Source organism: Eufriesea mexicana, unplaced genomic scaffold, assembly GCF_001483705.2.
Source record: "Eufriesea mexicana isolate 0111107269 unplaced genomic scaffold, ASM148370v2 scaffold1653, whole genome shotgun sequence".
In the NCBI taxonomy this organism is placed as follows: domain Eukaryota; kingdom Metazoa; phylum Arthropoda; class Insecta; order Hymenoptera; family Apidae; genus Eufriesea; species Eufriesea mexicana.
In genome coordinates, this window is record NW_016909884.1 from 2,110,047 (window position 1) to 2,134,477 (window position 24,431).

At 29.9% G+C, this 24,431-nt stretch overlaps 3 protein-coding genes across 12 annotated transcripts in view; 2 read left to right on the forward strand and 1 right to left on the reverse strand.

The window, feature by feature from the left end:
- Positions 1-8,445, forward strand: part of pnut (septin 7-like protein pnut) — a 33,312-nt gene extending 24,867 nt beyond the window's left edge. For 7 of the 10 annotated variants that reach the window (XM_017902074.1, XM_017902073.1, XM_017902070.1 and 4 more), the window contains 9 exons: positions 22-517; positions 1,826-2,033; positions 2,335-2,587; positions 2,796-2,985; positions 3,084-3,249; positions 3,726-3,767; positions 4,709-4,844; positions 4,922-5,085; positions 6,107-6,321. In XM_017902074.1, the coding sequence (XP_017757563.1) occupies positions 22-517; positions 1,826-2,033; positions 2,335-2,587; positions 2,796-2,985; positions 3,084-3,249; positions 3,726-3,767; positions 4,709-4,844; positions 4,922-5,085; positions 6,107-6,266 (1,815 nt within the window). In that variant the 3' untranslated portion in view covers positions 6,267-6,321. Of the gene's footprint in view, positions 1-21; positions 518-1,825; positions 2,034-2,334; positions 2,588-2,795; positions 2,986-3,083; positions 3,250-3,725; positions 3,768-4,708; positions 4,845-4,921; positions 5,086-6,106; positions 6,322-8,376 lie in introns of those variants that run through there. The other 3 variants (XM_017902075.1, XM_017902072.1, XM_017902077.1) reach the window with 3 other exon arrangements.
- A 5,099-nt stretch (positions 8,446-13,544) lies between these two features.
- On the forward strand, positions 13,545-15,564 carry Hmgs (hydroxymethylglutaryl-CoA synthase). The gene has a single exon (XM_017901998.1). The coding sequence runs from the start codon at positions 14,109-14,111 to the stop codon at positions 15,468-15,470; it is 1,362 nt and encodes a 453-aa protein (XP_017757487.1). The 5' UTR covers positions 13,545-14,108; the 3' UTR covers positions 15,471-15,564.
- Positions 15,565-16,897: 1,333 nt separating this feature from the next.
- Positions 16,898-18,384, reverse strand: Rab19 (RAS oncogene family member Rab19). The gene is made up of 5 exons (XM_017902036.1): positions 18,090-18,384; positions 17,584-17,668; positions 17,412-17,510; positions 17,182-17,339; positions 16,898-17,005 (listed from the first exon to the last, which is right to left on the reverse strand). The coding sequence occupies exons 1-5, from the start codon at positions 18,297-18,299 to the stop codon at positions 16,898-16,900; spliced, it is 660 nt and encodes a 219-aa protein (XP_017757525.1). The 5' UTR covers positions 18,300-18,384.
- Between the last annotated feature and the right edge of the window lie 6,047 nt (positions 18,385-24,431).

A 24,431-nucleotide genomic window follows, 5' to 3' on the forward strand; every position in this document is an offset into this window, starting at 1 on the left:
ATATAATTTTTTTATTTACAGATACAGGCGAAGCGTGAGCTATTCTTCAAAGGTGACAACGCCGGAATAATGTCACCATCTGTGCCGTCGGTGCCATCGGTGCCATCGGTGCCGCCTCCACAACCTCCGTCGCAGGCCTCGTCGCCGATGAGCACCTCGTCAACGAATACGTCGTCGACAACTACCACGACAACCACGACACTCGCCTCGCCTAACACAGCACCACCAACTTCCTCGACCGTGTACACAAGCGTCACATCGTCGGCGCCTACCTCAAAGCCACGATTACCTCCGTCCACGGTGATTCTGAATCAAAACGATGCATCAGAGGACAGCAATAAACGGGAGTCGAGCAGAAGCAGCGAAAACAAGGAAGCCCCTGTTCTACATCATTCACGACCAACGCCGCCGACCAAGCCTAAAGAACTTGATGGTTACGTGGGATTCGCGAATCTGCCCAACCAAGTCTATAGAAAAGCTGTTAAAAAAGGATTCGATTTTACTCTGATGGTCGTTGGTTAGTCCGATCATATTGCTTTTTACTTCATGGTTCTTTAAGTTTGTGCATTTCATTAATCTTTGTTTACACTCAATTGGCCGGTGAACTATCCAATTACCATGTACTCTGAAAGGAAAGCGTTTACTGTACAAATCACAATATAAGAGGAAACAAGTGATATAATAGCTAAGTAGTATGGTGTGGGATTCATTGTTTGATAGCCTTGAGTAGTAATTGCTTTTAGACAACCTGTACATTATATTTGATTTCGCTTAAATGAACAGGATACCCGATGTAAATTGAGCATGGTGGCTTATCAATCATTAAAGTAATATCATTTAAAATAATTAAAGATTTATATTTAAGCATAATCGACACATACAATTAACATGATCTTTATAAATACGTGAAAAATAGAGAAGAATAGAGTCATTAATGGGAAGAATTGCACACGAAAATAATGATCATTATCGTGTATAGAAAAGAATGGCCGTGGTGAATTCTATTTATATTGGAGTGAATTCCTTTTTTCAAAGGAGATCTAAAAAATGCATATTATGACTTCCCGCGTTCCTCTTTTCGTTGGTGTTCATTGTGCAAATGTACAATGGACATTTGTTTTTTCCTTTTCATTTTTCGTCCTTTAGTTTTCCAGGTTGCGGGGCAAAAAAGAGATCCGTTTCTCCGGTTATTTCAATTTTGTCGAGGATATTGCCTTATGAACCTCCATCTGCTCAACACGTGTAGAACGTTCTTTCACCCAACTGAATTAGGGCTGTCTTTAAGTACCAGCGGTTCTCATGCACTATATTTATAAAATATTCAAAATTAATTTTCTCATTTGCGTTTAAATCATAAGATATTAAATAAACATTAAGAAATATATACAAAATTCCTGCATTATAAAATCCCGTGAATAATATTTATTACCACGGTTAATAATAAATATTTGTTATTTTGCAATAAAGAACGTAATTATGGGGAAATTGTTGGGTAAATTGTGTCGTCTGGATGAAAGTTTGAAATTCGAGGATATAGGCGGAGTATTGCTATTATTAGTACCGGTATAAACAGAGCCATTTCTCCGTAAATAGAGCAATTCAAACGCTTATCCTTGAGGGAGAGAAGGCGCGGCACTTTGGTCAGTTCAAGGTACGCGGACAGAAAGGTCAGGGTACCGTTTGGTATTCCAAACTATCCTCTAAAAGAACATTAAAGAAACAATATTTGTATACGAAATTGTATATTGTTCACTGACCATTTCTAATAAAATCTTCATTATTTTATTCGTATCTCAATAATTCATTTAATTCTGTATCTCCTTAGGTGAATCAGGGCTGGGAAAATCAACCTTGATCAATTCGATGTTCCTCGCCGATATATACAGTGCCGAGTATCCTGGTCCTAGCCTCAGGGTTAAAAAAACTGTAGCTGTAGAGACAAGCAAGGTATTGTTGAAAGAGAACGGTGTGAATCTTACTCTGACTGTCGTCGATACACCTGGATTCGGAGATGCAGTCGATAACAGCAATTGGTAATTTTATTTGTAACACCATTTGTACACTTTGTTATGTTTAAAAACAAAGAGATAGCTTTTTTCATTGGTTCTTTGCCACACAATATAGAATTATATTCATGATATATATATTCTTTAATTTCATAGACCCATATGTATATTGGTTTATGAAATTAAACAAGTTAAAATATAAGTTATGTCTAATGCTTTTTCAATAATTCTACCATTTACCTAATTACTGTAGAGATAGACAGCTAATAGTTATAGATATAAGAAGGAATTATAGAACAAAGGGAGAAGGAAGATATTGTTGTTTCAGTTGGGTACCAGTGATCGAATATATCGAATCAAAATACGAGGAATTTCTAAATGCTGAGTCTCGTGTAGTGAGACGGCAGATCCCAGACAGTCGAGTGCACTGTTGTCTCTACTTCGTCGCACCCTCGGGCCATGGTTTGAAGCCGTTGGATGTCGAGTTCATGCAACGTCTTCACGACAAAGTTAACATTATACCTGTCATCGCGAAGGCAGATACCATGACGCCAGACGAATGTGCTCATTTTAAGAAACAGGTTCGTATTATCGAGTAAACCGGTTGCACTCGCGTATCGCATGCGAACAAAGTTACCTCTTGTATATTCATTGTCGACTCATTACGAGTTATAATTAAATTACAAACCTCTATCGTAGAATCAATAATACATTGATAGACAACTGTCATTTGTAGAAATGAAATCTACATATCTTTAAACTTGAAATTTGTTATTGTTGGTTGTTTAGATTTTAAACGAGATAGCACAGCACAAGATAAAAATCTATGAGTTTCCGGAAGTAGAGGAAGAAGAGGAAAGTAAACTGCATAAAGTTCTTAGAGACAGAGTACCGTTTGCAGTAGTGGGTGCAAACACTGTGGTCGAACAAGACGGTAGGAAAGTTCGTGGAAGAAAGTATCCTTGGGGAATCGCAGAAGGTATAAAACTGTAGATACTTGGAAATAGTTTTTAATATTTTTTATTTTCATTCAAATTTTACAAAAAAACTATGCCTTTTTCTCGTTTGATTGTGTAGTGGAGAATTTGGAGCATTGCGATTTCATAGCACTCCGAAACATGGTGATCAGAACACATTTGCAAGATCTGAAAGATGTGACAAATAATGTACATTACGAAAACTTCCGATGTCGTACGTTAGCAGGCATTGGAGTGGATGGAAAACCAACGAAAGTCTCCAATAAGTAAGTGTATTCTTCTGATAGATAAACATAAAAATGGTATATGGTTATTTACAAAATAAGATTGTTAAAAAAATAAATGTGAAATTTACTGCGTACATGTAAAAGTAAGAACAGAAAAATATTATAGAATAACAGTTTAATGATATTTAAATATTTCACAAAGTAAATTCAAATGGAACCCCATAAAATAATTATTTGAATTGATTTTATTCTTATCTTTTTTTTTTAATGCAAATATAAGTGCTTGTAGCCTATTGATTTTGTTTTTGATTATGACAGTTCAAAAAGCTTGTGCATGCAAACTATTAAAAAATAAAGGTTACTTCTATCAGACATATATTGGACTCAGATATCGTGTTAGCAAAGTTGTTGAGGTATATTATAGTCTAGGCTAGAAAGAAAAGTGATCCTGAAAATATATTTTTTCAATAGTATATCTCTTACGTGAATTTTAATGCTGATTTCTTATTGGTTAGTTTGTGCCCTCCAGGAGTGATGAACAGTTTCATGACAGTGTGGTAAGTCTTTTAATAAGGCCGGGGTCATGTAATATAGTTTTGTGTGCACAAGCCTCTCGTCCAGTTACCATTCTGCGTATTTACTTTTATGCGCATTTATTTAGTTACAGGAGGGTTCACTCTATCAATATATACCGACATATTTAAATTTAATGGGATAAGAAAAAATAGTGATTATATACATTACTTATGTAAAAAATATTAGCTCATTTTTTTAACCTGTAATAACAATTAAATTTACCAAGGTAAACTTCTATCTAAACTATGTTGGTAGTGAACTCTCTGATTGAAGAATTACTTCATATACAGTAGGTAAAAAAAGTATTGGTGCACTGAACTATAAGAAAATTCACTTATCCAAAATATTCTGATTTTAATAAAAATTAGTATGCATGTAGAATACAGTGAATTACATACTGAGTAATTTTTTATCGACGGAAAATCTCTTTAATTTCAGCCTTCCGAAAAAATTTTCTATTGATAAAAAATAAGTTAATACATAATTTATTGTGCTCTACATATACGCGGATTTTCATTAAAATCAGAATATCCTGGTTAGGTGAATTTTTTTTGTAATTTAGCGTACCAATACTTTATTTATTCACTGCAAGTAGATAGTATTATAGTTTCATTTTAGCAAAAACCTTTGTTGCTGGTTATTTTTAGTACAACTGAGTAATATGTGAATCTGCTTGGTTTTAGTCCATATTTTACTTTAATTATTTTTCATTAACATTATTTTTCTTCTGCCACTCTAGTTTTTTCATTTTTGTCAAATTTATAATTATGAGAAATTGCATTTTCATTTTGTAATTTCCCATGTATGTAGATAGATTACCCTATAAAAAGCTAAGTGATTAGTAAGCAAATATTTGTATGAGACATTTATTTTCGTATAACAAACTTTTGTTGAACTGGTATTATTCTTGTACGTTTTGTAGGAATCCATTGGCTCAATTGGAAGAGGAAAAGAGAGAACATGATAATAAAATGAAAAAAATGGAAATTGATATGGAGCAGGTGTTTGAAATGAAAGTCAGAGAAAAGAAGCAAAAACTTAAAGATTCAGAAGCAGATGTAAGTATTTTCTGGTTGCGTGTAAGTATATATATTCAAAAGGAATTACTTTAATCAAAAGAAATATCTATTTGCAGTTACAAAAAAGGCACGAACAAATGCGGCGCTGTTTGGAGCAACAAGTACGTGAGTTAGAAGAAAAAAGACGAGCATTTGAGGCTGAAAAGGTAGCATGGGAGCAACAGACTGGACACAGTATTGAAGAATTACGTAGGCGCAGCCTGGAAGCAAATTCAAAAGAGTAAGTATTATTTAAATATAAAACATTTGCTTTTGGTTGTTCATATTTTTATAATTGTCATATTATACGATATTTATGTAAAAAAATGTTAATTATAAAGTTGCACGAATGGAAAGGTATTTTGTAAATTATAAAGACATAGCTTAATACCTTATTTTAATTAAGGAAGTGGACAGTAATGCTTTAATAAGCTGTATACTTATAAAAATAAATGATTTACAGATATTTTGTTTGAAATATTTTTACATTGTTTAAATTTTTGCTTGAGAAAGACCATTCAGCTGATTATGTGTAGTAAAAGCATTTATAATAAGCTTGTAGTATGTGTAATAGTATTTGATAATAATTCACTACTATTAATCCTAATTTTGATTATGGTACTTTTGTCCTTTGTCATTATCTGTGACAAATTTAGAATATTCAGACTTTTATTAAAAAGTTACATAGAAATAATGCTACATAGCTTAATCTAGTAGCAGGAAATTACTAATAATTATTAATAAGCATATATAACGTAACCATCCTTCTGAACTTAATAGAAGTTAATTTAATGTTTATTTATTCAATATTAATTTACTATAATTCAATAAATTTATTAATAATTTTATGTCATTTTCGAATAATAAGTTTACGATCATTCAATAAAGTGATTCATCAAAATCTTTTTAGGACTGTATTTTTCTGTATATTTTTAACTTTATTGATTATGACTATATTTTTCTTTCAAAATTACTTTTCGATTATTTTAAAATAGAAATATTGTTTCTATATATATATTATATTTTTTCGCCATGCACTACAGTCACGTAAAATAGGACTATAAAAAACACATATGTATAGTAAATCTAATTTTTTGTCTGGAACGCTTATTTGAAATTAGTACTGAATGTCTGATGCAATGTAACGAAACATGTACATAATGTATTTATTTAAGAAAGCTTTTTTACGAACGAATGTTATGTGATGCTTGCGCTTGTTTGTTTGTTGTGTGTATACCATATCGGGGTGTCCCTTAATTTAGGACGGGATCAGTGTCTTCCGAGGGATCTGGCGGTGGCGGGGGTACGTTGAGGGGTTCACGAGGGATAGGAAGTCTCCTACGCCGTCACACCAGTTTCAAATCACCTCAAGACAGCCCTACACAGATACAGCTTGTCATACAACATCCCGAGCATCCTTAGTAGATCGTAGAATCTGTCTACATTTACTTACAAAATGCCTGTACGTCGCTGTGTCCAAGGACTAAAATCTTTCGAAATATTAACGTCGATCTCATTTTTTATACGTTTGATGCGTGTGTTTATTTTACTGCTGATTTAACGCGTATGTGTATGTGTGCGCATGCGCGCGTGCGTATGTATGTATGTGTATATACATGTATATACGCACACATATACACTGGTATACGTATGCGTATTCGTGTACTGAATGAAATTTAATTACTTACACATCATACAAGAATTTGTATATCTTTTCCTTTGTCCGTCTTTTTTTCGATTATCTTTGTTTTATAGTTACAAGGACACATTAGCATTACAAGCTATGCTATTTAAGACTATTGTGAAAAAAAGTATTACACATATTTCGGTTTCGGTGTATGGTAGTAGATACCTTTATTGCTTATATTTCCTTTGTTCTTCAAATATTTCATGAACGAAAATACTGAATATGCTTGAAAACAAAACCATGGTCATATATACCATAAGTGATGAATTAACAATCACCATTATCTCAAAATCGGAGTAAGTTAGTAATTCTTTACGATTATCACTTATCTAATTACGAAAAAATGGAAGTATAGGTCAAAAATTTTTGCACCACACTAACTAACGTTCGATAATTAATGCTTAATTATAGAAAAAGAAAGAAGTGGAACAGACTTTATGTTACGAGAGACATCTTAAAGTAAATAAATAAGAAGAGAAAATATCCATATCGAAAAAGAATCTGAGTAGAATAATTTTACTTTAGAACTATACATATATTTAGAGGGACATATTTTTGGCACAAAATAAAATTTATGTAAGTAATGCAAATCGTTTTATATTCACAGCAATATGCGTTACATTCGTACATAATTTATCTTGTGGGAACGCAAAGTAACAATCATATTTAGTGAAGTATTATGGGAAGCTATTGTAAACTCTAAGCAAGCTGTCTGTTTTTATTTTTATCTTTTTCTTTTTCATTGATACATTCCAGTTCGCATGCTTTTACATTCCCATCGAATTTAACATTTTTTTCCAGATGTGGTTCTCCAAATTGATTTGAATTGAATCAAAAGACAGCTTGATAAAGGGTAATACCATACATGACCAATAATAATTACTCACAAACAATTATTATACATTGTTAATTTCATCATTAAATCTTTTTTCGCAAATAAACGTAATGCTTTCCTAAAACATTCACTAACCATTTTCGTCGCCCTCATTTTATTTAGCCTTACTGCAAATAAGCGATCTGAAAGACATCGATAAATAATAGAGAAATATCATCTGCTTATTTTAATATGGCTTTAAAATATAAAGTGCAACATAAATGTCATTTTTCTCTAATATGTTTCAACGTTACGTCTTTTTGTATTATGTGTTCTTATGTCTATATTTGTAAGTATCTTTGAAAGATATGGATATACAGAAATTTTTTATTGCAGATTAAATATAAAATATATTGCATTGCTTTAATAATGTATTAACAGCTGTTAGTCAATAAGTTTTATTGCAACATATTGGAAATTTTAAATATAAAAATTACATATGAATATTTAAAAAAACCAATTATTTTTTATTTGTATAAAGTGTGTGCTCCATTAACATTTAAAAACCAAAGAATAAGATGATAACACTTGCAGATAGCATGAGGCTTAATGGTCATGGCCCATGAAAATACATATTTCTGAAAGCATGATTTTAGCATGACTAGATTATATATATATGTTACTGTATGTACACTATAATTATTGATGGATATACACATTGCACTACATATCCTAAACTTTATAAAATATTATACATTATATAGTGATATTTTATTATATTACCCTCCATAAAAAGAGGATATATTAATTTAATAAATATATAATAATCGGATAATAAAAATATTTATACTTTTACCAATGGACAAATAGTAGTCTATTGGAAGTCATCTATATATATTCTTTATAAAAATGGGTGAAAAATCTAAAACAGTAAATAATTACATCTTAAAATTCATTAACACTGTAAGTTATATTGTCATCTATTAATTGTAAAAATTGCTTATTTCTACTGATATTGTAATTCTTTCCAGGGCTGTCGATGGTAAGGATAAGAAGAATAAGAAGAAAGGACTCTTTTAAGTCAACTTCAGAAAGACAACGTGAAGAGTGAATATTTCTTAAAGTAGCAATTTTTCTTTAAAAAGATAACATCAATAACATGATTTCTTTAAGAGAAATTGAACATAAATTAAGAAAAAATATTTCAATTAAAAGAATTTACTGACAAAATTTTCCAGACTATTCTATATCTAGCTTTTCAAAACTTTGATTTGATTATTCCTATTAGGTATAAACATACGCGGTCCATCCTAAAATGCAATATATTTTATGATGTTTTATATGTTAAAATAATACTGCTTCAATATTATCAAAGAGAAAGTATGACTCGTGTGATTCGTTAATGAATTAAAAGACATGAAAGAAATATGTGTTGCTTAAATCATGCAGTTGATGTGTATACTATGTATATCGCTCTACGTTTATACGACTCCCTCGTTTTACAAGCATAAATGTATTATGCTTTTAAGAGTGAAAATGAAAGTGTTTCTTCTGCCGTGTTCGCCTGTGCTTCTTCGCGCTTCCTAAGATTAATATCCAACAAAACAACATCTAGCATAATTCAACATATGATATTGTACAAAATGTAGACATAGTTTCAGAGAACATAATTTCCTTTAACAAGGGTGATCAAGAAGATGCAGAAAGAAAAACAGACCTCTCTCAATGTATCATCGTTTTTTATATTGTCGTACTTATATCGTCTTTAATGCTTGTATGAATACTTTGAATATCACAATTATGTGTCAACGTGCTCGTGTTGTTTTTAATATTTATATAGATATTCTGAATACGATAATTATATTAACATAAGTGTATAATATAAATATCAAAAAATAAAATCTTAATGACAATTTGTGAAGATTCAAGTGTTAAAACAAGATGAGATAATGATGATCACTCTTGTAAGATTGTATGTATCATACATAACTCGAGTACTAGATTCAGTTCATCATAAATTCGAGTACCGTTGCAGAATAATTTTTAATAAAGCACAAAAATCGTTTTTTAGGGGAAAAAGATTACTTACTTATCGAATTGAAACGTGCGATACGTTATCGACCTAATAAAAGTGAGAAAAGTCTCTGGGTCTAGAGCTAGCAATAAGTTATATCGATGTTTCTATTATGTTTAAAAGTGCGTCGTAAATTAAATTGTTAAAAAATAGCACATTTATATAAAAGGGTACTTATCCTAAAGAAACAAATTGTATAAATAATTGTTTTACATCGATCATATTCTTCCTTTTACTATTCGCTTCACGCGAATGTCAGCCTGCTGCTTTGTAATGAATTATAGATTACGAAGAATCTTAAACATAGGAGAACAGTACAGAGTAGTATTACTCGTCATTGATCTTTTCATTGAACTCAGCTTGCATCATTCTGCGACGGATGGTTGAATGTGATTCTAAATGAAGCAGTGGCCATATATATACATATAAATATATATTTATGTATAAATAAAATCGAAAAGATCGTAACGATAAGTCCAGTTAGTGTAAATTTAAGTTGTATCGATAACGAGACAAATCGATTACGAATAAGAGTAAACTGTATAAAATAAACCTAAGTATATGTTGGATTGTCGTGATTCGAGACAGTGCGCTAATTTTTGTTCACTGTAAAGTTAAAGAAAATGCTAATCAGAGTTATGAATTAAATGAATTATTAAAATGGTACATAATCGACTGAAAATGTATTCGAACTAATACAGAATGTCTACCGCACCGTCTCGAAACCGTCCAAATATACATACGTTGGTACCCGTAGTTGGTATCCGTAACAAGAATGGGCAGACCGATTTAACTATAGGTTCTCGACATTTTTACATTTCACACACGATCAATTCTATTTGCTTTTTTTTTGTTTTTTTTTTTTTGTTTTTTTTTTGTTTTTTTTCCTCCTTTTTTTATCAAAGACTTTATACAAAAGTATTTTCATCAGAATAGAATATTTGGAAAAGAAATTTAGAAGTTTGCCCAGTCTTGAATTTGTATTTTAAGCTAATTAAATTACTGGTGTGCCAAGATGAAGAAGATAAGCATTTTATAATAACGCTAGTACGTGATTCTTCAGTTTTTGTAAAATAAGATTCATGCGATTTTCTGAACACGCAGAGAAAAAGAAAAAGAGAAAAAGATTTCGTCTCAATTTATTGGGAAGAACCACGTGTTACATTCCTATTTTGTACGCATTTTTCTAGGTAAAAATATCAACTCATCAGCTCGATCTTTTCTCGTCACTGACAATCCATTGAGAAGCTCAAAACAAATTGCTTCAATCACACGAAATACAACACCGATAGTTCGAAAAGTTTAATAAAAACATAATAATGATAAATATAAAATTAAGATATATTAGAACAATTTGTACTTGAAATTTAGGCAAAAGAAGTGTTTTTCGAGCTATCGATGTGTCAAGAAAAAGTATTTAAAGAAAAGACGATTCGAGATTCGAGCTTTTTTGATGTTGGAAACAGCAATGAGTACTTTTAAGGACGGATATTTTAGAAGTGATCAAATGGTTCGCAATTTCTGCACTGATAATATTAAGCTCAATGTTATAAAACATTAGAACAATACGTTCACCGAGCTATAATATTTTTATCAAAGCGTACATCACTCCCACATTTCGAGACAGAGGATGCTTCTCAAATTAAATCTTTTTATTTGGTTTCTTCTTTTTTTTTTCTTTTTTTTCTAAGAGAAGAAAGCAAGTCTAAGATGATGTTTTCATCTGAACTTTTACTTTTTTATAGAAATTCCAGTGAAGAAGATATCGAGATCTATATATCTGCAGTACAAACAGTATTATAGCAAATATCATCTTCAAAAAATAAAAAAATTTTAAAGTCACACGAACTAATCGCCATTTTCCTATCTACATTCTTTCAAGGAACACGGAAACAAATGGAAAATAGTTGAGTACTTAAGTTTTATTTTCCTGCAAAAGAAATTTAGAAACTAGAAGATAGAATCTCCCATGTTTCCAAGACCTAATCTTTCAATGATGAATAATGCAAAAGTCTTATTTCATCATCGTAAGAAATTTATCGGAATAATTAAAACTGAAGTGTGTCTGCTTAGTTAACAGATTGAAGCTGTTTATACGTTTCAGTGTTATATAACATGTAGTTCTAAGGTATTGAGAGTCGGCGAAGGGGAAGTGTATTAATTACTGTATGTGTACTTTAATCAGCAATGCTTATATTTAAATAGTTAATCGTCATAAATCATTTATCATGCCGTGCGATCATCATACATGTTATATGCGCGAGTCACAATATAATAAAACAAAGAAAAAAACACGCGAGGCGAAAGTAGGTAAAATAAAAACGAACTACATATATCTTGCCGTGCCAGATGAAAACGAAGCTGCCGCCGCTATCCTGTAGAACTCGTAGTAATAATAATAATATTCAGAAAACCATATTTAGTAATCATTATTATTATACTTTAGGATTATGTATTCAGTAAATTATATACAAAATGAGAAATGTCACTCCGTTTTGAACCCAAGTCTTTTGTGCCTATATATATATATATATATATATCACAGTCTTTTATTCATACACAGTTGAAATATTGTATGCACATAAAAGGAATCTGAGTTACAGAAAATATTTGCATATGACCTATTTTTGTATATAAAAGGAATCTAAGTTACAGAAAATATTTGCATATGACCTATTGACGTCAGTGAAAAAGAAATGTCAACAATCAAAAATAAAAAATTATTAATTTAAATGGATTTGTTAATTTGAACGGTGTTATAATTATAATACCTATACTCTAAAAATATATTTTAATATACATTTTTGGAAAATTCTTTTTCACTAACTCAAAGTACAAACCAAAAAGCGAATAATTACAAATAATTAATTTCAAAATAAAATTTCTTTATTTTTTTATTCTTTTTTTTATAATTTCACTTATATAAAAGGAAATTTGTTAACTTTTATAAGAAAAAAATAGTAAAAAAATATTTTAATATCCCCCCCCCCCTTCCCTCCCCTTCAAGTTTACTATATGATTTCGCACTATGGTGTAAGTATTGAGAACAGAATAGATGTCACGAAAGAGGTAAGACATTTTTAAGCGACTTTAGAACTTTGACCCAGTACTGTAATACAATTTGAATTGCCCTTGGCGATTAAGATACAAAGTGACATACATAAAATTTGTTTACTTTTAATAGCCACTATATTATTTATATAGAATGAGCTGAATGTGATAACGGTATTGATAACGTATCTACAATTTCTTATGTGCTATAATAAAAGTGAATTTTTCATTTGATATTATAATAATTAATTGAATAATATAATAATAATAAAAATATTAAAAATTCTAGAAAGTAATAGTTTTCATTTTAGTATTCCTATATTTTATACGAATAACGAAAATTGATAATGAAATATTAATGAAAAATTATAAAAATATTTATGTATTGTGCATAATTATAAACAAAATTTATCTAACTTACATGAGAAATACTTAAATAATCCATTGCGCGCAATATCTCCTTTCACTTCATTAATTTTACTATTCTAAAAAATATATTAATTATAAATCAGAACTGTGGCCATGATTCTTTACTTAGAATCTATACATTTATATGAATATCTTATTCATCGAAAAATGAAATTTCTTAAATCATCTAACAATAAGTTTCTTTTGATTAGTGTATATTTACAGCAATGCACGGTACTGTTCGCTTTCACGAAAATTTATTCTAGATGCTTATTTTCACTTGTACCGTTACGTTACGACAGACTCAAATAGTCCAATGTACGCATACAAATCTGATATTAATTTAACAAAAATTATTTTTGGAAAAGTTTATCGAATTAAATTTATGTTTTCATATGATAAATTCTAACGTAAATGTATAGAATATTTGCAAATAACATAGCATAAAATGAATAAATTATTCTAATATTCTTATTCTATTTATCATTTCAATCATTTATATTTTCCATATTTTCTTATAAAATTGTAATATTAATATTTAAAGAAGGTTGTAAACAAACTAATTTGATTTACAAATATAGTGAATACACAATGTTATTCATAATATACATTGAATAAATCTGTTATCCCCACCAAGTGGCAATACGTCTGGTTGAATAAGCGGCGGCAGCTCGACAAGCAGCATTTGCTTGTGAAACGTTGATTTGGAAGTTTGACATTTTTTAAAGAACTGATCCAATGAGTAGACGTATAATAGAAAAGAAGAGTTAAACGAGCTTTAAAACACGTTATTTGGTGACCGTAATTTTTGCTTGTTGAGTTTCACTTCTAACCTGAATTCATCATTGAGTTTGTTTCTAGCAGTAGCACGTCCGTCCTCGAAGCACACGTTCACTTGGTTTGAAGTTACGAATTTAAAAAAGGCAGGATTATCAGACACTCAGATTTTCAAAATTATTGTTATTGCCTTTTCGAGATTGTTATCGAATTTAAGTGCCAACAAGACATTTCATAAAAGTTACAATATTTGGGAAACAAATTTAATACATGATCGGCGTTTAACCGGCATTACGTGCATTTTTTAGTACAAGAGAACTGTACCCTGCCTACACGTTATCATGAGTATAGAACTTTAAGGATTACATTACAATTCACAGTAATTATATATATAAAATAATTACAGAGAATATTGTAATATACAATAAAACTGTTTTATTAAAATTGAACATCATGTGGCCCAAAGATGTTGGTATTAAAGCAATAGAAGTATACTTTCCTGCTCAATATGTTGAGCAATCAGAATTGGAACAGTTTGATGGTGTATCTAGTGGAAAATACACCATTGGCTTAGGTCAGTGTAGAATGGGTTTCTGCAATGATCGTGAAGATATTAATTCTTTGTGTTTAACGGTTGTGCACCGATTAATGGATAGGTATAATATAAAACCAGAAGATATTGGAAGATTAGAAGTTGGCACAGAGACCATAATAGATAAGAGCAAATCTGTTAAATCTGTTCTTATGCAACTATTTGAACCATATGGTTGCACAGATATAGAAGGAGCTGACACAACCAATGCATGTTATGGAGGTACAGCTGCTCTTTTAAATGCTATATCCTGGGTGGAAAGTAGTGCCTGGGATGGTAGATTAGCCTTAGTTGTTGCTGCTGACAATGCTGTATATTCTATTGGAAGTGCTAGACCAACTGGTGGTGCTGGAGCCATAGCAATGGTGATTGGACCAAATGCACCTTTAGTAATTGATCGTGGAGTAAGATCATCATGTATGAAACATGCATATGATTTTTATAAGCCAAATTTAAACTCAGAATATCCTATTGTAGATGGACATTTATCAATTCAATGTTACCTTAGTGCATTAGATAATTGTTATCAAACTTATTGTAAAAAGGTAAAAAATAAGTACAACTACAATGTAACTTTAGATAATTTTGATTCTTTTTTGTTTCATTCTCCATATTGTAAGTTAGTGCAAAAATCTTATGCGAGACTAGCTTTTCTTGATTTTTTGAATACCCCTAAAGAGGAAATATCTAGAAAGTATCCAGAATTAATAAAATTACATGATGTTAAACTTGAAGATACTTACTTAAATAAAGAAATTGAAAAAACATTTATAAATTTAAGTAAAACAGATTTCCTTCAGAAGACACAACCTACTTTAATGATAGCAAGTGAAGTAGGAAATATGTACACTCCATCTGTATATTCTGGATTGGCCTCTTTACTGATTAGTAAACCCATAAAAGAATTAGCAGGTTCTAAAGTAGGAATATTTTCATATGGTTCAGGATTTTGTTCTACTATTTATTCATTAACAATAACAAAAGAATGTAAAGAAGAATCCGATTTAATGAAAATAATCTCTTCACTTTCATATATTAAGGAAGAGATTGGTGCACGTCAAAAGGTATCTCCAGAAGATTATACAAAGATATTAGAGTGGCGTGAACAGAACTGTCATGTTGTACCATTTAGTCCACAAAGTAGCATTCAAAATATGTTCAGTGGAACCTACTATCTTGTACAAGTGGATGAGAAATATAGAAGGACTTACAATAGGGTATAGAACTTGTGTTAGTTCTTAATATTTAGCTCATCAATTTTAACTTAATATAGTAACAATCATATTATTTGGAGTTTTAACAATCATTGAATCAAAATCAGAATGGTGCATGATTATGTATATAATTTAAGAAGTACATTAGTTAGTAATTAGGATAAAATACTTTCACTAAACAAATATATGTTTAGTAACAAGAAACAAAACACATTAATAACATTATTAAATATATACTTCTGATTTTTAAATCTATTTATACATATGAAGATTTTATAAATTACATAATAGATATATCAATTACTTTCACAAAAATATCTCTTTTTATATATTTATCCCTGATATATAGTTTTTAATATATCTGTTATGTATATTTTACATATCTTTTTAGTAAAAAAAAAAGTTACAATCATTGTATTTTAATATATTAGAAATATTAATATGCAAATAAATAGTATAATATATTAATTTATATAAAAATATTCCTGAAAAATAGAAATATTCCTTTTTAGTACATTTATTACAGTTAAATTTAAATTTATTAACTGTATATATAAAAGCAGTGAATTGAGAAATTACATGAAGATTTTGTACATATAATAAAGAAATGCCTTAACAAAAAAATGTACTTTGATCGAAATGTTAATAATATGCCAAAACTGAAACAGATTGTGTATAAAAAGATTATTCAGTATTTTTGCCACTTATTGCATATATAAATCAACTGATATGGTAATTGTAACAAAATATTTCAATCTCTTCATATATTTTGTTAAAAAAAGGGGACAAGTATAGAGTGTGTATTGTAATTTACAAATCAAAATTTTTGTCTTATAACATATATATCAACGTTAATAAATAATTGCTATTATTTAATATACTGTTTAATTAATATTCTCTCAAATACATGTATGTATATCATTTACTTTTTATTTCAATAATTTTAATATTACAACAATATTAAAAAAATAGTAGAACAGTGAATTTTTTGTTTAAAAAAATATATCAATATATTATTTATGTTTCTTGAGACTTTGCTCATTAAAAATAAATACTAATATCAAGTTCTGCTACATTTATAAATAGTTAAAGTACATCATTGTCATAGAACATTCTAAAATCTAAATATTTATATTTACAAATATATATATTTAAAATACTCAATCTTATGTCTCTAATTAAATTGTAGATGCAGCAGTAATTTTTCAGATTAATACAATTTGATAGTGAGTTCTTGTTTCATAATTAAATAGTCTCAAAATACTGGCTTAGTACCACAGTTATTACTATTTTGTCATTATCAATAATGTAGTAACTCACTTTTTTAATATCACATTATTTAAATTATTATAAAAATATTGTACATTATTTTTTCATTTTATATACAAATTTGAACTTGAAAAGGATATGTATGCCATTTATTAAGAAACCACTACCTAAAATATTTTATATGAACAACTTGAACACGAAGTTAATTTTCTACTTGCACCAAGTCTAACAATTTCATCTTCATTAGCATTTATTTGGCGATTTTCATGTCTTCTCTGAAAAAAAAAGTAAAAATTATATATATACAATTATTATATAAATGAAGTTTATTAATAAAAATAAAATTGAAATTATATGTTATAAAAATTATTTCTCTACTTTTCAATGTATGATTCAGATATTTATTTGTTATTTCATATTATATATGTATCTTTATATGAAAATTGAATACTTTAAGCTCAGATGCCAGATAGAAAAATACAGAATCTATATTGGTATTTTCTTTGGCTGATGTTTCCACTATTTGTAGCACTTCAGGAAGATACTGACAAAGAGCTTCTGCCTCACCTTTCTCAACTTCTCGTAAATTTTCTAAATCACATTTGTTACCTATAAGATTTTTACTTGTTAATATATAATATTTAGATTATAATTTAAACAAAATATATAAATAAATCTCACCAACTAAGATCAATAACACATGTGATGAAGTATACCTTCGTACTTCTTCAACCCAATGTTGTAAACTTAAAAATGTAGATCTCTTTGTAATATCATAAACTGAAATTTATTTAAGCTATTATAGAGGTTTATGATTAAATAAACAAGAAAGAAAATAACATTCATCACACACCTACAATAACACCATTAGCAGATCTATAATAACTTTGAGTTATTGTACGAAATCTCTCTTGACCAGCTGTATCCCATATTTGTAACTGTTATAGAAATAATAAAAATCTTTTAATAACAATATATTTTATATGTAATATACTTACTATGTTTGATACAATAAAAAGAAAACAAAAGATAAATAATTATTTATATAAAATAATTGAAACTAATTAATTGTTTAAAGAATATTATGAATATATTAAACTTATAAATTGTTATATTATATTGTAATCATAATAAATTTAATTTAATGTGAAAAATTTTTTTTCTTATATTATTACATTATCACAAAGTTATTTTTATTAAAAATAATACCTGTTCAATTTCATATTACAATATGAAGTTAGTTTCATAATAATTTTAATATGAAAAATATTAAATTTTTTAAAGTTTATAGGTTAAATATCAAAAAATTTTTAAATATTTAGTATAGTATTTTATCAATCATAGATTAAATAAACGTACTTTAACTTTCTTATCATCAATGAGTACAGTTTTCATGGAAAAATCTACACCAATTGTATTTCCATGCCTTTCGATAAATGTGCCAGATCGAAATCTTTGAACAACACATGTTTTTCCTGTACCACAATCGCCAATAAGTACAATTTTGAATAAATAATCGAAATTTTCATCGTTCGTAGCCATTAAATTGTCCGGATCACGATTCGACATTTCTTTTTGATTGTCGAAATAATTTATCAAATCGGCGACACTCTTTGTAATCCGCACATCCAGACTTACTGCTATTTACGCCATTGTTTCATTTAACTTCACCACTTACAAACGGAGTGCAAGTCCTTCGGGTCATCGGTTTAGTTGTAACTTTGCAGATTTGTAGATTTCTTTAAGCAGTTCAAGAAAATATATCATTATAACTGCAACTACTTTATAGTTTTTAAAATATTTATGATTAAAGTTTTATTACTACTACAACTATTGATTTATTGACGTATGTTTTCGTCCGGCATTTCGGCTCAATGGCGACGAGCAAAAATTCCTATGGTGTAGGTCCGGGGTTCGATTCCCGTCTATAGTTCGTAGCTTTTTCAATCCATCTTTTATTTTGTGTTCATTTTTCGCCCATGAAAACATTGTAAATAAAGAATTGTAAATAAAATTTCTTAATCAAAAATTTATTTTTTACGCTTTCTTATGCTAGTATATATTTGTTACAAAATAATAAGAATAATATGCAAGAAAAACAGTATTCTATAGCAATCTTATTTACCACAGAAAGAACACGAAAATATAAATAATTATTATATATAGAAAATACAAAACCTATCACTGATGTAAGAATTAATTATTAAATTAAACATTGTATAAGAATGTTGCTATAATTCCAACTTTGCTGTTCAGCTATAAATGTTCATGAATTAATTAGAAAAACTTGGAAACTTATTAATTTTCTACTGTCGAATTGATTTCTAGTATCTAGTTCGAATACAAATTTTACCGCCTGCGATCAGCGCCATCTATGATTTTGGACCATTTGTTCCGGAAAGTGATAGGAATATAGAATAGACAAGGAGGTCGACAAAGTGCTGGACACGTGGCAGACAAGGACAGAGAGGGGATAGAAAAGGATAGAATGGCTCCGGCAGTGAAAAATTATTAATTACTCAATTTCCGTAAACAATTTGTGGTCCTTTATAATTTCGTTGCAAAGCTGGAACTTCAGGCTACATTGCTATATAATTTTCGTAAAGAATTTAGCTCTAAATTGTTAGTTATTAATTTTTGCTTTAAGGCGTCCATGATTTCGTAACGGCGACCATCACGACCTTCCGTGAAAATATTTATTACTAAACGAAACTAGAAGCAAAATGTGATCAAAAGTTATATGAGAAGATTCGCAAGAACATTGCCTTTCTAACGAGTGCATAAAGTTTCATACATTATTTGCGTAGAGGATAGTAATTAATGAAAAACCAATGGCGTCTTCGATAACAATTCAAACACTGCGCAGAATAATAATTAATATTAAATTAATTAGGGACAAATTTATATGGAAAAATAAATTGGAAAGTTCTTGAAGGATTTGCCTTTACGATGCAATTATAAAAGTTCATAAATTAATTGCAGGAATTGAGTAATTAATTAATTTTCTAATAAAACTTTAAAAAGGAACAGTCAGCGCCGCCTATGATTTTTATCTGGAAGTTTGTGCTTCGTTAGTTCCAATACATAACTATAGGTGGCGCTGACTGTTCCTTTTTAAAGTTTTATTGGAAAATTAATGAATTACTCGATTCCTGCGATTAATTTGTGAATTTTTATAACTGCGTCGTAAAGGCAGATCCTTCAGCAACTTTTCAATATACTTTTCGATATAAATTTGTCCCTAATTAATTTAATATTAATTATTATTCTGCGCAGTGTTTGAATTGTTATCGAAGACGCCATTGGTTTTTCATTAATTACTATCCTCTACGCAATTAATTTATGAAACTTTATGCACTTGTTAGAAAGACAATGTTCTTGCGAATCTTCTCATATATCTTTTGATCACATTTTGTTTCTAGTTTCGTTTAGTAATAAATATTTTCACGGAAGGTCGTGATGGTCGCCGTTACAAAATCATGGACGCCATAAAGCAAAAATTAATAACTAACAATTTAGAGCTAAATTCTTTACGAAAATTATATAGGAATGTAGCCTGAAGTTCCAGCTTTGCAACGAAATTATAAAGGTCCACAAATTGTTTACGGTAATTGAGTAATTAATAATTTTTCACTGACGGAGCCATTCTATCCTTTTCTATCCCCTCTCTGTCCTTGTCTGCCACGTGTCCAACACTTCGTCGACCTCCTTGCCTATTCTATATTCCTATCACTTTCCTGCTTTTTGAGCCCAAATCATAGATGGCGCTGATCGAAACTGCCGAATGAAAAACCACGTGACACGTTCGGCGGGAGAAACAAAACAATAAAAGGACATAAATAAGTATAACACATTTTTCTTCCTTTTTCTTACCCTCTTAATAGCCCGTTGAACATGAAGTCACAGATGAAGATGCGTGGTTTTATTCTTGGTAAAAAGAAAATGAAACTGCGATGGTTTTAAAGTACTTTTTATTCATTTTGAAAGTTTTACATATACATGTTAATTGTTAACGACATAATAAACAATGACATATAGACATTAGAATCTGAGTAGATGTCCGTATCACGGACCGTTAAGAGTAAAAGATGTTTCGTAATACATATCACGTAATAATTATCATTACAATTACCATATATATATGTACATAATTTATAAACATATGACAAATGATTCTATTCGAATACATGAGTTATCATAATAATTCTTGATATCTCCTATCGTGCACCCCCTCGGCTTTCCCTTGTGCTAAACCTAAAAAGGAGTTTTTTATTCTGTATTCATTTTCCTTTATATCCTTATCATCTTCAACATCATCTATTTTATAATTTTGTACTTTCTTCGGTTCCTTTTTTGTATCTCTCAATGTATTTTTTATCCTTTCCTTTATTGCTCTGAAAATATAAATATAAGAAACAATCAATAAAAATTCCTACTTTCTATAACATAGTTATAATATAAACAATAAACTAACTCTTTCTCTTTCTTTACAACTTCTAATTCTTCTTGAGTTTTTACTTGGTCATCACATTCCCAATCACTACTGCGGCTTTTCTTCCTTTATTTATTTGCAAGTCCAGATGGTTCAACAGCTGGTTGTGAGCTTAATTTTGGATCAGTTAAATGATCATGAGCTGATTTGCCTTTACCAGTAAACTTTTTATTTAATATCACAGATTCTTCTTCATCTTCCTTTGCTTCTCCACCAAATGATAAAAGATTGAAATCTCTGTAACAAAATTTTTCATTGCAAGGAACAATACTATCAGGGCTAAATTCTGCAAACATATATGATTTTTACTTTACTGCTGCTGTTTTACTTTTTTAACTGTCCTTTACTTCTTCACCTTCCTGTACTATTAATCTCGGTATAATATCAGAAAATGGATTGTTCAATATTATAGTTTTTATCAATCTTGAAGTATAAAGTGGCCTATCATTCTACAAAAAAGGGAAATATTATATTTATATCAATTCTTGATATATCTTCTTATAAACATTAAATTTACCTCATCTACAAGTGCTTCTTCAAGTTTAAGCATGATATATATAGTTTCTCCAGTAACTTTACCAAAGATTGTATGTTTATTCAGCAAATCTGGTGTAGAACTAAGAGCAAAGAAGAATTGGAAACCATTCTCATTTCTTCCAGCATTAGCCATAGCAATTAAATCTCGTCGACAAAAATGTAATCTTGTATAAAATTCACCCTGAAACACATATATCCAATAATTATTTTTGAATAGAAAAAGAATTCATTTCATTTCTAAATATAGTCTCACTTTAAATGGTTCTCCATATATTTTACCATCTTCTCCTGTACCTGTTGAATCAACACCTTGTGTTATGAATCCTTCGATAATTCCATGAAATACAGTGTCATCCTAATAACCTTCCATAGATAATTGCAAGAAATTTCTACATGCCTTTGGAGTTTCTTTTGCCCATAATTCTAACTCGATATCATCAACAGTTGTTTTCATTATAACCTAGTTATAACAAATACATTAGTTTTATTAACATAAAATACTTTTAAAATCAAATTTATTAAAATTTATTATTTACTATTGTAATTCAAATTGGAAATTATTTCATATATTAATATAGAAATTTAGAAAGTAAATATTATATATTGGTTAAATTTTTAAAAACAGACATACAGTCCATTAAAATATTATTAACCAAACTTATTACTTTACCCTTAGTGGCTGGCTCTTGGATATAAATATTACCCATGTTTGTAAGTCTCCTATAATAAAAAAAATCCTTCATCAATAATATTTCATATTAAACCTTTAGTCATTTACAAATCCGTCAATCAAATGGTTCTCTTCTCGAATAATCATCAACAGGTAGGACATTTTACCTCCTTTTAACGTTGACTTTATTGATCCAATCAATTCCATTCGCCACAGCCCCATTATTTCTGTTGCTTTTAAAGTTTTCAAGTTCCTATAGACATTTCTACACACTTGTGCCTCAAAGCAGCATTCACGCTCTACATTCAAGTTATCTCTAATTTTTATAACTATTACCAAGTGACCATTCTCCATCTCTTCAATGATCCTTATATTTGCATGTCCATGACACATGTTCTACTCTGTTGGTATATATGCTGCCCCTTTCCTGTTTCCTGATTCGTCATAATATGCAGTCTCTCTTCTCACTGCTATTATTTGAACCATTCTCTATCTTCAGATACCTCAGCTCCATCATTCTGAAACTTATCACCTTAGCGATGATCATTGCCTGTGACTACTGTTATTAATATATATTTAGATCAGCAATACAACATATCTTTCAATCTCACCGTATTCTCTATATTTAGGTGTAATAAGAGGCCATCACCTACATCAACTGCATTCCCTTTCATCTGCCAAAGCCATCTCCATTTTCTGAATTTTTACTAGACCATGAAAGATTTCTATCCTGTACATTATATGGTTAGCCAACCTAGAATCCAACAGACATATCATAACATATCTGTATTACTGCTTCAATTTTTTATCGCTATAAAAGATAATCCTTGGAATCTAATACCCAATGCTGGTGATATTCCATTAGTCCAATATTTTTCTATTGTTGCACGTAACTCTTTAATGCGACAGAATATTGTTTTGAACCTACTTTACGCTGCTACAACCAACAAACCTAATCGAAAAGCCTAGTTTCAGATATAGAAGAGAAAAAATTCAATTGCGCAGCCCGATCTGATAGCCACTGACACGTTCGGCACTATTTTTAGAAAACGCGCACTCGAAACCGAAAAAGAATAACCAATCCCGTTAGTGAAAATTCCACTCTACACTGATAGATAGAAAAATTCGAATGCAAAAGCCGAATTTTAAAGATAGAAAGCAAAAAAGTCAATTGCGCAGCACGATCTGTCAGCCACTGACACATTCGGCACTATTTTTAGAAAACGCACGCTCGAAACGCGAAAAAAATATCCAATCCCGTTAAGGAAGAATTCACTCTATGCAGATAAATGAAAAAAACTGGCGTCAAAAGCCTAATTTTGAAGATAGAAAACCAAAAATAAACTGCGCAGCACGATCTGACAGCCACTGACACATTCGGCACTATTTTTAGAAAACGCACGCTCGAAACGCGAAAAAAATATCCAATCCCGTTAAGGAAGAATTCACTCTACCCTGGTAAATGCAAAAAACCGGTGTCAAAAGCGTAATTTTGAACATAGAAAGCAAGAAAGTCAATTGCGCAGCACGATCTGACAGCCACTGACACTGTCGGCACTATTTTTCAAAAACGCACGCTCGAAACGCAAAAAAAATATCCAACCCTGTTAAGGAAGAATTCTCTCTACGCTGTTATACCGAAAAAATCTAACCGAGAAGCCTAATTTCAGAAATATAGGCGAAAAAAGAGTATACTATGTATAACGATTTCGCAGGCACTTGCTTTTCCGTTACTTTGTTTCATATATGCACCTTCAATCGTAAAATAATCGCCCTAATGGTTAGAGAACAGTCTATTCTATGCAGGGGTAATGAAATATCTTAATCCACAATCAAAATTTAGAATGTAATAGCGATAATACGTAACTATGTTTGCAAATGAACGTGAAGATCGAGAAAAATTGAAAAAACAATTAAAAAGCTGCCTATTCAGTAATGTTGATCAAATATTCCAATGGACAGTTGAAATCTAGAATCTTCTACAGCGGATAATAACGGACAA